Source organism: Geotrypetes seraphini, chromosome 9 (genome assembly GCF_902459505.1).
Source record: "Geotrypetes seraphini chromosome 9, aGeoSer1.1, whole genome shotgun sequence".
Lineage (NCBI taxonomy): Eukaryota > Metazoa > Chordata > Amphibia > Gymnophiona > Dermophiidae > Geotrypetes > Geotrypetes seraphini.
This window is the reverse complement of record NC_047092.1, coordinates 118,442,314-118,460,239: the sequence shown is the minus strand read 5'-3', so window position 1 is coordinate 118,460,239 and position 17,926 is coordinate 118,442,314. Positions and strand designations below refer to the sequence as shown.

Sequence of the window (17,926 nt, the reverse complement as noted above, 5' to 3'; positions counted from 1 at the left end):
AAAATTGTACAACTTGACATGTTTCACTATACACGCTGCTTCAGGGATCACAACAAGAGTAAATACTGTAAATTAACTCCACCCCACCCTTTTTTACAAAACCGCAAAATCGGTTTTTAATGCAGGCCAGCGCGCTGAATGCTCTGCACTGTTCCTGACACTCATAGAGTTTCTATGAGCGTTAGAAACAGTGCAGAGCATTCAGTGCTATAAACCACTTCTGTAGTTTTGTAGAAGGAGAGGGGGGGTAAATAATTCAAATATAGCACAATTAGAATTAAACACAGAGCCAGTAGTAACTATTTCATTTGATAACTATGTCGCAAAGTCTTGAAAAAACATTGTTATCAGTTCTACAATACTTGATATGTACCAAATAATTATAACAAAACCTACCAATATCAAATCTATACTATCTTTTTCTCCAGGATACTAAATTTCTACGAGATAATTATTACTAGCTCTGTATTTCTGTGTTTAATTCTAGTTGTGTTTTCATTCTTGTTCTATATTTATTCTTGTTTTTATGTGGTGAAACAGGTCAGGATCTACAATTTTCATTGTGTTGAGCAATTATCTTAATTAAAAGGCTTTTTTTAATATAGAGCTAGAGGTTTTGTGTGTGTGTGTGTGTTTATTTTGCATACTCTTTTTTTTTATTTGTTCATGAGTTGTTGGGTAGAGTAGGGATAGGTACTCCTCAGTACATAAGTGAAGGGAGAGGGAGCTAGTCAATAAGCTGGTATGTATTTATTGAAAGGAGAGTGTGGCACAGTGGTTAAAGCTACAGCTTTAGCACTCTGAGGTTGTGGGTTCAAACCCATGCTGCTCCTTCTGACCCTAGGCAAATCACTTAATCCCTCCATTTCCCCAGATAGATTGTGAGCCCACCAGGACAGACAGGGAAAATTGCTTCAGTACCTGAATAAATTATTATAAACCATTCTAAGCTCCTTTGGGAGAACGGTATACACTTCTCCCTCCATATTTGCTGTGATAGGAGATTAACAAAACAGCAAATAACTTTTTCATATGATATTCGCTGTTTTCTATTAAAAACCATTGTGAATATGGTAAAACTGCGAATAACATGGTGGGAGATCTGGCCTGTTCCTGAAGGAGAGGCAAAACACAGTGAAGAAAGTGCTGGGAATCAGTGATTTCTCTATGCAAGCTGACATAATTTGGGGGCAGGAGCCAGCAATCTAAAAACTGTGAATGATTGAAACTGCGAATGCTGAAACCGTGAATACGGAGGAAGAAGTGTAGAAAATTGAATGAATGAATAAATAAATAAAAGAGTAAAGGGAGGGGAATGCCACGAGAGCACTACATGTACTACACAGTGTGTAGACTCAACTGAACACCTGGTGGAACCAAAGAAATTAAAGTCTTGTTATATTCCAAGAGTGGAACCTTCTAACATGTGGTGGAAATGTCAACTAATGGAGAAATGTGTATGGAAAAACTAGGTCCAAATTAATACTGTATTGGACCTTAGACATAAATTGTGGACTCTCTACCATGGAACCCCATTTAACTTTTTTCTGACCTCCTCCTGTAAATCACATTCACTTTCCCTGCTCCTCTTCATCCCTACTCCCACTCTCACCCCCATCTTCATTCATGTCTTTTCCCACAACATTTCACCTCTCCAGAAGTAGCAGGGAAAAGTACAGATCCTACCTATAAGCATGGCTGCAGTAATAATTTGTGAATGAGTATTGGGATTAAGCAAGCATATTCTTTGAATGGAATAGTGTAAAGGTTACAGAGCTTCCAAGTTACCCATTTCCTGGAATGAGATTTTAGGCAAGCCCTAGATTGTCAGCAATTGCATTACGAGACCTGCAGCACTGATTCCTAAAGGTATAATTAAGGGATAACAAATATGATATCAAACTGGAATGTAAATTTAAAAGCAGGATAAGCTAAAATGTCTCCTTTCTGGAACTGGGTAACTTGGTAGTTCTGGAGCAGAGGAGCTGAGAACTAGGAAAGTTGCGCAAGTCATTTTCACCATTTGCTGCTTCAGGAAAAAACCAGAGATGACGAATGGACTGCTTCAATCAGTGAGATTTTCAGATGTGTCTGAGGTATAAATTTAAAATGTTTTGTGAGTGAAAAATGCTTCATAAATAGAAGAAGCAAAAGAAAATGATATTTTGACTTCTTTGGTGCTTCTGAAAGGATATAGACAGAGTGGAGGCAGTAGTTTTCAAAGGAATTTGCCAGGTAACTCATTAGTTGGCTCGGTAAATTCCCTGAGCAGAAATCATGCCTTCACGTACCCCCTTCCCCTTTTATGAAGCCATGTTAAGTTTTTTAATCGCTGACCGCAGCGGTATTTGCTCCAATGCTCATAGAATACCATGTGCATCGGCGCTAATACCACTGCAGCCAGCGATAAGCCTAGCATAGCTTTGTAAAATGAGGTGGGGGGAAGGGTTAGTATATGCATAGATGCATTTCTACCATTGGATTTCACCACTACAGCCAAACTACCAGGATTTAGAAAGTCCGTCTGGGTACCCAGACAGTCCCCTGGCTTTTAACAATCAAACTATTTATTTATTCAATTTTCTATACCGTTCTCCCAGATGAGCTCAGAATGGTTGTCATGAATTTTTTCAGGTACTCAAGCATTTTTTCCTGTCAATCCTGGCAGGCTCACAATCCGACAACACTTGTTACTTTTAATATCTAGTATGTGATCAAACAGTATAATATAGGAAAGAAAAGGGGGGCCTTCAGTAAAAAAGATGTTTTGGGGAAATGGCTGAGGGAAGGGAGAGATGTTTGTCATCTCCACATCATCCCCCCCCCACCTTTATTTTATTCCATTTATTTTAAACTGCTTGGATATAGATTTGATTGGTGGTACATAAAATACAGTGGTACCTTGGAATCCGAACTTAATCCGTTCCCAAATTCAGTTTGAGTTCCAAAACGTTCGAGTTCCAAAACAATTTTTCCTATTGAAAATAATAGAAACTGGATTAATCTGTTCCTTGGTCCCACAAACTCAGATTGACAGCACAATAGAATCACTTTGATTTCAGTCTAGCCATGAGATTTTACTACTTTTACATGCAAGCCATCCCCCACGCAACTACAAGTTTCTAGAGCAGCCCTTTAAAGGCAAGCGCCTCCTATTTTTAGTTGTTCTGTTTTGTTCTCTCAGATGGGGGAAGGGCAGAAATGAAACGGAGTAGGAAAACCTTGCAATATGAAAAAGGAAGAAAAATAAGAAACCTTCCCCTCCAAGCAAGGTACTGTACAGCCCAAAAAAATAAGGATCGACATCGGAAATGCTTTAAAACAAACAAGGAGAACGAGGTGGGGTTGGGGGGTTGGGGGTGTTAGAGATCGCAGGGACGTCGGGGGGGGGGGGGGGGTTCTAGAGACAGGAGGAGGAGGCATGGCGAGAAGGGGCTGGAGGAGCCTGAACGGCAGCTGCAGGGAGGGTCCCATGCCCAATAGATCCAGTCTCCCTCTCCACCCCACCCCCCAAAAAACTTTTACCTTCCCCACCTATCCGGCAGCATGGCTTACACAGGAGATCGGAGGAGGGCGACTATTACCAGCGAACCAGCATCTGCCACTTTTAATTTCTCCTTCGCCGCCCGCAAAACAGCACAGAGGAGCTGGCTTCTCCTTCGCCGCCCGCAAAACAGCACAGAGGAGCTGGCTTCTCCTTCGCTGCCCGCAAAACAGCACAGAGGAGCCGGCTATTCCCCATGTGTACAAGCGATTGAGAGCTGCTGAGAAGTTTTGCGGAAAGGAAGCACCAAAATCGGCTGGTTCTCGCTCCTCTGCTGTATTCTGGGTACTCTCACAAGTTCGGATTCCAAAGCAGCATTCAGATTCCAAGACAAAATTTACTTTAAAAAAAAAGTTTGGATTCCAAGTTCTGGGGCATTCGGATTCCGAGGTACCACTGTAAATCTGAACTTGAATAAGTACTAGAGGAAGGGAAAGAAAAAGAAACTAGTGGACACTGACTGGAGAGCAGAAAGACAGGAGGAGAGGCTGGGCATTGAAGGGGGAGGATCTGGAAGGTTGTTGGGAATATACTAGGGGTTCCTGAACCTTTGGAGGTTAATAAGGGATCCATACAACCAAAAAGGTTGGGAATCTCTGATAAAACATGAAAATATGTAAGGTTCTTTTAGTAGGACCAATTTGTAAGTGAATTCTTGACTGAAATAAATATGAATATTTTGGTTCCACTAGGGCAGTTCTGGGGTTTTGTGCAAGATACTTAAGCTCATAAGATATCATTGTTACAATTATCGGTGTGCTCCATTATTTTCTACCCCAGGAATACCAGCCTGACCCAGATCAATTCCCTTTTGCGAGAACAACTGGACCAGATGAATATAAGTAATCAAAAGCTATCAGAGGAATTAGAGAAGGCAACCTCAAATGTACACAGAATGAGTGCTGAAATGGAACGACAGGAATCTCAGTGGCAGAAGGACAGGGAGGTGTGCACTTTGTCTTACTTTGTTTTTAAATATATAGCTGTGCTTACTATCCAAATAAAATCCAGCTGTACAGTATATTCTCCTTAAACTTGAAGCCTTTGATTACGGTCCTTAAAATTCTTTCTGAACTTATGATGTGCTTTTCAAACTTTGTCTGGTATTGAGGGCATTGTAGGTATTCATCAAAACAGGACATCTATTAATTGTCAGTCCCACCCCAATCCCGCTCTAGCCCTGCCCCAATCCCCGCCGTAGCACCATCCCCCAATTCCGCCCAAAATTTCTTCCATTCATTTTTCATGTACACATAATATCTTAGTAATTCATAATGGTAACCATAAAATAAAAACACACAAAGCACATTATACGCAGAGAAAATGTTAATTATCATTTATATTTTCCTACCTTTGCTGTTTGGTGATTTAATGAGTCTGGTTGCATTTCCTTCTGACTGTGCATCCTTTCTTTCATTTCTTTCTGCACTCAAGCCCCAAAATTGTCCCTTTCTATTCCCTCCTTCCTTCCTATGTCCTTAGTGCCCCCAGTGTCCCCTCCTGTGTCCTTAGTGCCCCCAGTGCCTCCTTCGCATATCCTTAGTGCCCCCAGTGCCTCCTTCCTGTCCTTAGTGCCCCTTCCCATGTCCTTAGTGCCCCTAGTGCCTCCTTCCCATGTCCTAAGTGCCCTCAGTGCCTCCATCCTATGTCCCTCTCACTGCCTTCCAGCCTTTGTCCCACCCCTCCCCCTAAGCCTACCTGCCTTCCTGCTGTGCCAAAGCCTGCCTGCCTACCTCCCTCCCTACTGCGCTAAAGCCTGCCTCCTACCCTCCAGCGCCAATTCAACCCCCCCCCCACTCCCCCCGGTCCGACGCAGCTGCTGCTTCTTGCCGCCCAGAAGCCTTCTTCCCGACGTTAATTCTGACATCGGAGAGGAAGTTCCGAGCCAGCCAATCACTGCCTGGCTGGCCTGGAACTTCCTCTCTGATGTCAGAATTGATATCAGGAAGAAGGCTTTTGGGCGGCATGAAGCAGTGGCTGCAGCGGACCTGGGGGGGTGAATCGATGCTTGAGGGAGGGAGGCAGGTCTTAGCGCGGCAGAAAGGGGAAGCGATCGCTGGTCCGTTGTCTCCGCGCACAGCTTCGGGACGCTGTCCCTGAAAACGGGACATTTCAGCATCCCAAAGTGATAGGTCGGGACAACGGGACAGTCGGTCCAATAATGGGATGGTCCCGTTGAAAATGGGACGTATGATCACCTTAGGTATAAGAGATCTGGCTATTCTGACGAGGTTGTAATTGAGACTTCTAATTTGAAAGTGTCGTTAATATTGTATACTGGTGAGACTTGTTTGCTTGTTTACTTGTACAATCTCTCTGGAGGCTGATCTCGAGGGATCTTGTATCCTCTTTAGCCCTGGCTGCAGGGTACACAAACCAAACTTGTCCCCTCCCCTTCAGGATATCACCCTGTGTACTTCCCATGATGCTCAGTTTGTTCCTGCAGCCCTGTTGCATGGGTGATGGTTTCTGCTCGTGATTTATTTTTCAATTTATAGTCTTTTATTTGATCTGTATCGTGGGTTTGCCCAAGTGCTGCGGATCAACTTTGTGGGAGTGATCCTTCGGCGGAAGATCACAGACATTTTAAATATTGTCTGCTTCTGGAAGGTGTTCTGTAAGCTTGAACTGCAGTAAGCCCTCTAGACAGCCTGCAGATTGGATCGGGTCTCCAGGATCGGGAGCCATCTGTCCCCTGGTTCGACCACAAAGGGGTAGAGTGCAGGCTGCTGTAGTTCCGTGGAGATATGTCGGGATCAGAACCAGACCGTGTGTCTTCTCTAATTTCCCTGAGGGGTCCTGGTGGTTGTGTTCTGTGTTGACAGAGAAGCTGAGGCAGTCAGAACCTGAAAAAATCCAGTTTATTCAGCTCCTGCAGTACTGATCTCCTTGCTTGTACTGTGTATTGCAGGCTTCTATAGACTTTCATTGCAGCACATGTCTCAGTGGTGCCTATGTGACCCTAAGTTTGGCGATTTGGGGGATGTTGAAATCGGGGTTATGAGTGGTTTCACTGCATTTCCTGGTCTCACACACACACACACAAACATACCTGTAAAATCACTATTTTTCCGGGTTTCCTGCATTTTTCCCTGGCAGTTTTAGGGCAAAATTGGCACCCGCGGTGGCCATCTTGGATTTTCTTTAAAGTTTTCAAAAGTATATTTTTGGGGCTTAGAAGCTTCATTTTTGCTTCACACTTAACTTATGGCCTCCTCAGGACAGGATGGCATGGATTCATGCTGTAAATGCAGTGGATGGCTGGCAGATTTGCAGCCGTGTATCACGTGCGCCACGGCCTGCGAGGGATGTAAAGCGTGCATGGATTCCACACTACCCTCCTCCGGAGAGGCCCTACTTTCCTTTGATTCCGCCGGAGATGCGATTCTGGCGTCTGGGACGCTTAAATTGGGCAAGGAGGGTGCTTCCGCGAAACGTAAGTGCAGTTCAAGGGAAAATTCTCATAAATCTAAACATTCCAAATCTCAATCACACAGATCGGTTCTTGCCACCGGAATTTGTCGATATGATATATCAGACTTTCATGAGATAAAAGGCTATGCCTGTCTCTCCCTCTCAGATTCCGGTGCAGCAGTCTGTTCAGCCTTTAGATTCCAGCATGTCCATTTGTTTCTTTGCTAGACTGCCAGAAAGCAAGCGGCTGCTACCTACCATTGCTTTTGTTTCTGCGTCAATTTTTATGCCGTTGCTGTCGCATGGTTCCTCGGTGAGGTCAGCAGATGTAGCTAACTTAGCGGATCTTGGGGATTCCCAGAACACTGAGTTCCGCGATCTGGGAGAGGATCAAGTGGTACGCTGGCTCTTTAAGTCCAACCACCTTCTTGATCTTATTTCGGAGTCCTTAATGACATTAAAACTTGATTCAGATTCAGCAGTTCAGGCTGAGTGTTCTGTCATGAGTTCTACACCCTCACTTTCCGATGCATTTCCAGACCGTGTGGACTTCGCAGAAATACTACTCTTAGAGGTTTGGGAGGCCCCAGAGGGTCCCCTGAAGTGCACTAGGGCCATGGCGAAGTTGTATCCCATGGCATCGGAGTTCTCCAAGTGCTTAGTCCGCCGAAGGTGAAGGATGTTCAGGACAGAAGAGTGGATTTTGTTCTGAAGCATCTTTTTGATTTTGCTGCAGCAGGAATGCAAGCTGCAGCAGCCACTTCCTTTGTGTCCTGGGCATGTCATACCAAACTTCATCAGGATCTTGAGGAGGTGGTTCTTTGGGACCTCGACTTCCTGGTATCCAGGGTGAATTGTTTAGCAGATGCACTCTATGATATCTTGAAAGTTTTTGCTAAGCTGGGAGCTTATTCAGTTTCCGCGCGGCGAATGTTATGGATTCGCCAGTGGTAAGGTGATTCTTCGTCTAAGGCTACGCTGAGCAAGTTGCCTTTTAAAGGGTCACTCTTGTTTGGCCAAGGTTTGGATGACCTTATGGCCAGTGTGAAGGACTGTAAACCTAAGGTGCTCCCTGGCTAAAGACCTCGTCCGACCAGAGGTACGGGATGGCCAAATTTTTGTCCCTTCAGTATGCCTGACCCCCAGCAGCGGGACAGCATTTTGGAGCTCCCTCCAGACATCACTGTGGAGTTACAGCGCGCCAACAGTCTTCCAACTCCTGGCCTTCTGCCCCTCCCAAGAAAAAATTATGATGCCAAGTCTCTGGCAGAGCTCCCCCCAGATTGGGGAGGGGCAGCTTTGGCCGTCCTTCCAGAATGGCAAAAGATAATCTCAGACCAGTGGGTCCTCAAGATGCTTAGGGAGGGCCTTCGACTACAGTTTTTCTGACCACCAATGGTCTTCTTCCTGTTCTCTCCCATAGGAAATCCGGACAGAGCCAGCAAAGTGTGAGCTACAGTTCGCTGGTTGCTGGTCTGGCAGTTATAGAGCCAGTCCCAAAGGGAGACGGGCTCCGGGAGATACTCAATTTATTTCATCGTGCCAAAGAAAGACTCCAAGGATTGCAGACCGATTCTAGACCTGAAGGCAGTAAATGCCTTCCTGCGAGTTCCACATTTCTGGATGGAGGTAATGCATTCAGTAATGGCAGCAGTAGTGCCCAGGGTTTTTTTTGTTACCTTGGATCTCACAGAAATGTACCTCCACATCCCGATCTTTCTGGATCATCGGAGGTTCCTGAGGTTTTATGTTCTTGGGAGACACTTCCAGTTCACGGCGCTGCCCTTCAGGTTGGCGTCGACGGCCAGATCATTCACCAAAGTCATGGTGGTGGTAGCTGCCCATCTGCGCTCGCTAGGTGTGCTCGTACATCAATACCTCAATGCCTGGATGATCCGAGCCCGCTCGCTGGAGGAAGGCCACTTGACAGTTCGCCAGGTAGTGACTTTGCTGGAGATTCTAAGCTGGGTGGTCAGTGTCAAAAAGAGTTGCTTCAAGCTGATGCAGGACTTGGAGTATCTGGGAGTCCGATTCCACATGGGCAAGAACCAGGTGTTCCTGCCGGAATCCCAGTAGCTCAAGCTTCAGAGTTCAATTCGGGACATGTTGGTGGTCCATGGTGGTGACCATAGATGTGATTCCGTGGGCAAGAGCTCGCTTATGTCCTCTTCAGTTGTTCCTTCTGACTCGGTGGAAACCTCAGCGGGTTGTGCTAGGGGTGAAGTTGCCTTGGTTGGTGACTGCGCATAGCAGTATGCTGTGGTGGTTGAACCTGGTTACTCTGAACAAAGGGCTCCCTCTGCGAGTCCTGGACTCGGTGACCCTAACTACGGATGCAAGTCTCTCTGATTGGGGAGCAGTTTGCAATTCTGTGCCGGTCCAGGGCGGGTAGACTGCACTGGACAGCAGAGGATCTATCAATCAACTGGAGCTGCGATCAATCCGTCTGGCTCTGCTGAGATTTCAAGGAGTCTCCACCAGTAGGCTGTCCGTGTGTTCTCGGACAATGCGACGGCTGTTTATTTTATTTTTTATTTATTCAATTTTCTATATCGTTCTCCCAGGCAAGCTCAGAACGGTTTTCATGAATTTATTCAGGTAATCAAACATTTTGCCCTGTCTTTCCCGGCGGGCTCACAATCTATCTAATGTACCTGGGGCAATGGGAGAATTAAGTGACTTGCCCTGAGTCAGAAGAAGTAGTGTGGGTTTAAACCCACAACCCCAGGGTGCTGAGGCTGTAGATTTAACCACTGCGCCACACACTCCCCTATGTCAACCGTCAAGGAGGCACGAGGAGTCCCTTGCTGGGCTTGGAGGCTCGGATGCTCTTTGCCTGGGCGGAGAAGCATCTGTTGGCTTTGTTCGCGGCTCACATGGCTGGCTTAAATAACGTACAGGCAGACTTCCTCAGTCGTCAGACTCTGGGCCCGGGAGAATGGTCCGTCTCCAAATTGGCGTTCGAGGCCATAGTGCACCATAGTGGGGGTCGTCCCACCTTTGATCTGATGGCATCGTCAGGGAACCGGAAGATGGACAGGTTCTTCAGACACCAGCAGGAGGTCAGCAGCAAAAGGCTCAACACTCTCATTCAACCTTGACTCAAAGGGGAACTTCTGTATGTCTTTCCCCCATGGCCCATATAAGGCTCGTTCTGTGCCGGGTGTCCTCTCACCAGTAATCTTTGTGGCCCCGGACTAGCCCAGAAGACCCTGGTAAGCATATCTAGTATGGTTGAGCGCAGAATGGGGTCTGCATCTTCCTTGCCATCGGAGGTTGCTCACACAGGGTCTGATTGCACTTCAAGATCTGGACCGCTTTAGTCTTACAGCCTAGCGCTTGAATGCGCAGCCTTTAATCTTCTGTGGTCATCACCATGCTCCTTCAGAGCAAACGGAAATCAACTGTGTCAGCCTACGCGAAAGCCTGGAGGTGCTTTCAGGCTTGGTGTGTGGGGGTTCAGGTGGATCCTGTGGCACTATCTGTGGCCCATGTTCTGGACTTCCTGCAGGCTGATTTCTTCTCTCCATATCCATATTGCGAGACTTTCATGTTTAGGTCCCTCTTCATTCAGGGGTTCTCTGGTGTCTCACCCGGACGTTGTCCGATTCTTGAGGGGAGCTGTGAGGCTGCAGCCTCCCTTGCGACTGCCTTGCCCCACGTGGAACCTGAATTTGGTTCTCCACTCTGGCTTGTCCGCCCTACGAACCCCTGGATGGGATCTCTCTGAAAGATCTTACCTTTAAGACTGTCTTCTTCGTGGCAGTCACTTCGGCATGGAGGGTGTCGGAGCTGCAGGCTCTGTCGTGCAGAGATCCTTTTCTTCATATTACAGTCTGCAGTGATTTTGAGGACAGTGCCTTCCTTTCTTCCGAAAGTGGTTTCCACTTTCCATGTTAACCAGGAAGTTCATCTGACAGCTTTTGTTCCTTCGGGCTCCAAGTCTAAGGACCGTGTTTTGTGGTCTCTGGATATGCGACGTCTCCTTTTGAGATACCTGGAAGCCACTAACGAATTTTGTGTGTCTGACCATCTCTTTGTCCTTGCGGGCCCCGCGCAATGGGGTCGGCCTTCTTCCAAGGCTACAATCTCGCGTTGGATACATGCAGCCATTTCCGCAGCCTATGTGGTGGCGGGGAAGAAGGCTCCCCTTTGGATGAAGGCTCACTCTACCAGAGGAATGGCTTCCTCATGGGCTGAATCTCATGCAGTCTCGTCTGAGATTTGTAGGGCGGCCACATAGGATTTGCTTCATACCTTTACCAAGTTTTACCGGCTTGATGTGGCGGCTAAGGGTGATACGGCCTTTGGCGCTTCCGTTCTGGTTGCGGGCTCATTGGGCTTTCCCCCCCCTAGAATTAGGACTGCTTTGATATGTCCCTCGAGTTCAGCCTCCAGAGGGATTGTACAAGAATGAAAGATTAGGTTTCTTACCTCTGATAATCTTCCTTCTTGTAAATCTCTGGCTGTTTTGTCTGATTCACAAGTTGTCTCTTCAGTAACTTGTAAGATGGATTACTATCTTTGACCAGCCTCACTAAGAATTGTTTGAGAGTCCCTTTCTGTAAGGTTAAAGGGATTGGAGGTGGTCCTGGGTGGGGCCCCATTTGATCTTCAGACTGTGTCTTCTTTCGTGTAAAATTACTCAGTTTATTGTTTGATTGAAGTTGGCCTTCTTGGCATTTTGTTATGTATTGCTATAGTCATGAACAGAATTGACTTGTAGTGGGAGTTCCCGTGCCCCTCTCTTTCTTTTCTTTTGTTTCCTGTTTGTGCTAAATCTACCTGACTTTTCTACTTACTGACCATCATGGGAAGTACACAGGAAGATATCCTGAAGGGGAGAGAACAAGTTTGGTTTATGTGCCCTGCAGCCAAGGCTAAAAAGGATACAAGATCCCTCAGCCTCCAGAGGAGATTTACAAAAAGGAAGATTAGCAGAGGTAAGAAACCTAATCTTTCATTCTGAGATATGGATTGCCTCTCACTTAACTATGTTCTAACATAGTTGTCTCAACCTAGCTAGTCTGGTTTATTTATAGTAATTATACATGAAAGAGATTTCAATGTGCTACCTTGACTATATGCAAATTTATCTCATGCACAGTTATCATAAATATTCTGAAAACCAGATTGGCAAGGAGTTTCCGAAGGAATAAGTTGAGAACCACAGTTCTAATAGTATACTGTATGTGCATCTGATGTTCTGCTTATAGGTTCTTGCTTGAGTAAACAATTCATGGACCTATCGTATTCTGAATTGTATGGAAATAATACACTAACTTGTGTGAACACTAGGGTGCCTTTTCCAACGATTGTAAGGCTATAATAAGCTCAAGATATCATTGATAAATGTTGATTAATTTATGTATTATTAAATATTTATGAAGCATGATATCCTTTAACTCTAATAAGGCAAGTCTATAAGCTGTCAGCCAATATTTAGTGCTACTTACCGTGTTTCCCCGATGATAAGGCAGGGCCAACAAATAAGACAGCCCCCCCTTTTTAGAAAAAAATGTAAAATAAGGCACCCCCCCGCAAATAAGCCACCCACCGATACCTGCGCTTACCCGAATCGGGTGGTACGGTGGGTGACTCCGTGTGGTCCCTCCGTCTACCGTATTTGCCTCCATGGCTGCGTGCCGCGCCTCGTCATGAAGTGAAGAGGAGGAAGTGACAGGACTGCAGCGCGCGCTCGTGACTCCGCGCCAGGAAACACAGGCAGCTTCCCTCATCCCTCCCTACAAAATTTTTTTTACATAGTTCCCCCCCCCGACGTCCGATTCACCCCCCCCCCCCGCAGGACCGCTCGCACACACCCGCACCCCCACCCCGAAGGACCGCCGACTCCCCGACTCCCCGACACGATCGGGGCAAGAGGGAGCTCAAGCCCTCTTGCCCCAGCCAACCTTGGCACCCCCGACACGATCGGGGCAAGAGGGAGTCAAGCCCTCTTGCCCCCCCGACTCCCCGACACGATCGGGGCAAAAGGGAGCCCAAGCCCTCTTGCCCCGTCGATTCCCCAACTCCCCGACAATATCGGGCCAGGAGGGAGCCCAAGTCCTCCTGGCCCTGGTGACCCCCCCCCCCCCCACTAGTTGTTCGGGCCAGGAGGGAGCCCAAATCCTCCTGGCCAAGGCGATCCCCTAACCCCACCCTGCACTACATTACGGGCAGGAGGGATCCCAGGCCCTCCTGCCCTCGACGCAAACCCCCCTCCCCCCAACGACCGCCCCCCCAAGAACCTCCGACCGCCCCCCCAGCCGACCCGCGACCCCCCTGGCCGACCCCCACGACACCCCCAACCCCCTTTCCCGTACCTTTCTGTAGATGGGAGCCAAACCCGCCTGTCCGGCAGGCAGCCAACGATGGAATGAGGCCGGATTGGCCCATCCGTTCCAAAGCTCCGCCTACTGGTGGGGCCTAAGGCACATGGGCCCAACCCGACCATGTGCCTCAGGCCCTGCCCCCAGGAGGGACCTAAGGCTCCCGGGCCTATTCTGATTGGCCCAGGCGCCTTAGGCCCCACCAGTAGGCGGAGCTTTGGGACGGATGGGCCAATCCGGCCTCATTCCATCGTTGGCTGCCTGCCGGACAGGCGGGTTTGGCTCCCGTCTGTCCGGCCAACTACAGAAAGGTACGGGGAAGGGGGGTGGGGGTGTCGTGGGGGGTCGGCCAGGGGGGTCGGGTCGGCTGGGGGGGCGGGCGGAGGTTCTTGGGGGGGGCGGTCGTTGGGGGGAGGGGGGTTTGCATTGAGGGCAGGAGGGCCTGGGATCCCTCCTGCCTGTAATGTAGTGCGGGGTGGGGTTAGGGGGTCGCCGTGGCCAGGAGGATTTAGGCTCCCTCCTGGCCCGAACAACTAGGGGGGGGGGTCGCCAGGGCCAGGAGGACTTGGGCTCCCTCCTGACCCGATATTGTCGGGGAGTTGGGGAGTCAGCGGGGCAAGAGGGCTTGGGCTCCCTTTTGCCCCGATCGTGTCGGGGAGTCGGCGGGGCAAGAGGGGAAGCAGCAGGACACCGGTAGGAGCTTCTACATGATGGGGGGGTCGGGAGGCTGTGGGGGTGCGAGCGGTCCTTCAGGGTGGGGGTGCGTGTGAGCGGTCCTTCGGGGTGGGGGTGCGAGCGGTCCTGCGGGGGGGGGATGAATCGGATGTCGGGGGGGGGGCATCAGGCTTTCAGGGTGGGGACAGGACTTCAAGGGGGAGAGGAGAGTCGGGGCGGGCGAAAGAAGAGTCGGGGTGGCCAGAGGAGAGTCGGGGCGGGCGACTGGAGAGTCGGAGACATTGTCTGGTTATGCTGGTTTGTAATGACAACTACCGTTATTACCATTATACTGTACCATATACAGGTAATAAAATTCTGTTTTTTTTCAACAATAACTGTGTACTGTAGTCTTCTTCATGGGTAAATAAGGCATCCCCCCGAAAATAAGCCCTAGAGCATATTTTGGCCTTCCAAAAAAAATAAGACAGTGTCTTACCATCGGGGAAACAGGGTAGTTGGCCAGAAACAGTGCTGACCAGTTAAATAGCATTTAATTGATTAAATGTGAATATTCGGCTCAAGATAACTGGTTATCTCTACTGAGTATTTGTATTTAGAGGCTAAAAGTTAACTAGCTATATCGCATGATAACTGGCAATTTTCAGTGCTGGGCGACTAAGTATAGTGGCCAAATCAAACTGCATAAATAACAGTCCTACATTTGACTGCTATAAACTTAACCAGTCAGTGCTGAATATTGATTTAGCTGATTAACTTTTTAGCAGTCAAAAAAACCCCTGAATATCTGCACAGCGGCCATAGGAGTTATCCAGGCTGCCTCCCAGAGGCTGAATATTAGGCCCCTGGTGCCTAAATGTGGGTGCCATTAATGCACTTGGTTTATAGAACAGTAGCGCTTATGCACATGATTGGCGCCAATAATTGGTTGTTACATGTGTAAGTGCTAGGTCTTATTCTCTAAGCAGTGTCCCTAAATCGCTTAGTCTGCAACTGTCAGGTGGACATGCATGTGGGTGTAGCATGAGTATTTCATGTATAGAATACATATATAGATACACAAAGTCATACAGAAGGCATTTTTCACCATGCGAAACCTATGAAAAATAAGAAATTTCTTTACCAAAGAACACTACAAGATCATTGTACAATCCCTCACACTTAGTAACTTGGATTACTGCAACAGCCTCTACCTAACATGTCCTAACAATATGATAAAACAACTACAGACAGTTCAGAACACTGCCATCAGACTCATCTACTGTCTCAGCAAATTTGACCACATCACTCCCGCCTATATAGACTCTCACTGGCTTCCGATAAAAGCAAGAACTCAATTCAAGTTCTATTGTCTGCTGTTTAAGATAACCCATGGAACTGCCCCCTGTTACCTAAACAACCGCCTAAACCGCTACCTCTCATCCAGATCAAGAAGAACTCAAAACCTATTCACCTTCCCACCTAATAATGGAACCTGTCTTAAGAAACTATACGACAGCCTTCTAGCGACACAGGCAGCAAAAATTGACCCCACAATCACCAAACTAATAATCAATACAACAGACATCAAAGTATTTTGAAAAGAAATCAAAACATTTCTATTCAGAAAACACGTCATTACCAACTAATATCCTCCCTTTATGCACAAGCTCTCCCTCTATAGAATAACACATTAATCAATTCTTAGAACCTTTCCTATCATACATACTCTGATTCCTATATAAACATTTTCCACACTATCCAATAAACTTCTTATGACATTATTAGGTAACTTCCAATCTGTAAACCGTATATACTGATATTCTCCACTATATTCTCTTATCACTTGATTCCCTGATATGTAATTTTCATAATTGAATCCTCTACCACACCATGTAATGTACATGAATCACTGTTATGTAATTTATCTAGATAATCTTTATTACGCAATTCTTTTGGTAATGTCCAAATCTCCTATAATTTGTATTCCGCCTTGAACAATATATAATGTATAATGTATTCAAAATTAAATTTCCTATGAACTGTTTTCCTACCTTCTTCTACTCTATGTTTATAACCTAACTAATTTATTTTTCTCAAGTACTTTAGCAAGAATGTGAGCCTTTGGGACAGTCAGGGAACTCTAAGTACTCTCTCTTCATCTTAATTAATCTTACTTATTGCATTTCTTCTGTTTCTACTGTAAACCGCTTAGAACTTCACAGTACAGCGGTATATAAGAAATAAAATTATTATTATTATTATTATAACATAAAATTAATTAAATATTTAATTTATTGATTTCTTAAATTCAATTCATATCCTAAAAACTAGCAAAATTTATTTAATCTACATTTAAAATCTATAATAACATGTAATACAAAGTGCTACTAATAACAAAATCATAGGCTAGGAAAAGCTACAGGTACTATCTAAAGCTTTAAAGTAGAGTCCATCAATCAATCTTCAAGGTTCTTAATGTATCAGAAGTAATTTCAGTACTTATATCTTCAACCTCCCTGATGATGGACTCAACTGAAACTCAGCTGGAGTTGGAGGTTTATGCTGATTGAACAATATAAGTAATTAAATACAGATCTCTGTATCAGAAGTAATGCTTTGCATAAGGGTGGATTTGATTTAAATCACTAACACTGGACAACAAAGTTTTTGCTTCAACACTTTTGGGTGTATCTTACAGATTTTTGGCTGCTGATCATGAAAATCATGTTTAAAATTATGTTTCACATACCATTTTAACAAAAAAGTATAATTTTCTTGTCAGTTACAGAGCACCAAATTATATTCAACTGGTTGACAAACTTCTTAGCGCATACAAAATCATGAAGTGCAACATTACATTACATTACATTACGGATTTCTATTCCGCCTATACCTTGCAGTTCAAGGCGGATTACAAAAGATTTGACTGGACATTTTCCAGTGAAGATACAATTTTTTTATTTTTTTTTTGACAGAGGAGAGATAGCTGGATAAATTCCTAAGGGGATTTAGGGGTTGGATAGTAAAATGACAGTGCCGAACTGTGTGATATGGACAAAGAGAATATAGTTAGAGTAGGTAAGATTACCATCTAATTTTTGGGGTCTGTTTGCTTGGAAGGTGTTTAGGTGGGTTATTTGGGGAAGTAATATCTTGAGGTAGGTGAAGAATGGTTAAGATATTTGGATGAATTTTTTGAAAAGCAGGGTTTTGATTTCTTTTCGGAATGTTTTGAAGTCGTCCGATGTTGTCAGCAGATTGGAGATGGTATGGTTGAGTTTTGCTGCTTGTGTTGCCAGAAGGTTGTCAAACAATTTCTTGCTTAGTGTGCCTTTGAGTGGGGGAAAGGCAAAAGGGTTCGGGGTTCTTCTGTGTCTTGAGGTGGAGATCTGGTTTAAGCGGTTGTTTAGGTAGGAAGGGGAAGAGCCATGTAACGCTTTGAATGTTACTGAAAATGCACTTTCTACATTCACACTTGGACTTCTTCCCCACAAATCTTGGTGTAGTCAGCGACAAACATGATGAAAGGTTTTACCAGGTCATTGTCACTATGGAAAAAAGATATCAGGGCAACTGGAATCCATCAATGCTGGCTGATATTGTTGAACACTGAAACAAGATGCACAGGACACTGAGTACAAATGAAAATCAGCAGGAAAATACTTTTACCCACAGTGCACTATCACAGCTTATCAGAAACTTTATGGATTAAAATATGTTATCCTAGGACAAGCAGGCAGCATATTCTCACATGTGGGTGACATCATCCATGAAGCCCGGATGTGGACAGCCTCGCAAGCAGACTTGCTTGTAAAACTTTAAGAAAGTTCACGACTGCCGCACCACGCATGAGCGAGTGCCTTCCTGCCCGACGTAGGGCACGCATCTCCTCAGTGTCTCCTCAGTTTTCAGCGAAGCCAACAAGCCACTCGTTTTGACGCTCTGCACTAAACTTAGTTCTACTCGTGCCTTCTCTCACCAC

General features: G+C 46.0%; 1 protein-coding gene across 5 annotated transcripts in view; it reads left to right on the top strand.

Moving 5' to 3' along the window:
• CROCC2 (ciliary rootlet coiled-coil, rootletin family member 2) overlaps positions 1–17,926 on the top strand; it is a 993,480-nt gene that overhangs the window by 304,868 nt on the left and 670,686 nt on the right. For all 5 annotated transcript variants that reach the window (XM_033959482.1, XM_033959484.1, XM_033959480.1 and 2 more), the window contains one exon: positions 4,325–4,490. In XM_033959482.1, the coding sequence (XP_033815373.1) occupies positions 4,325–4,490 (166 nt within the window). The remainder of the gene's footprint in view (positions 1–4,324; positions 4,491–17,926) is intronic.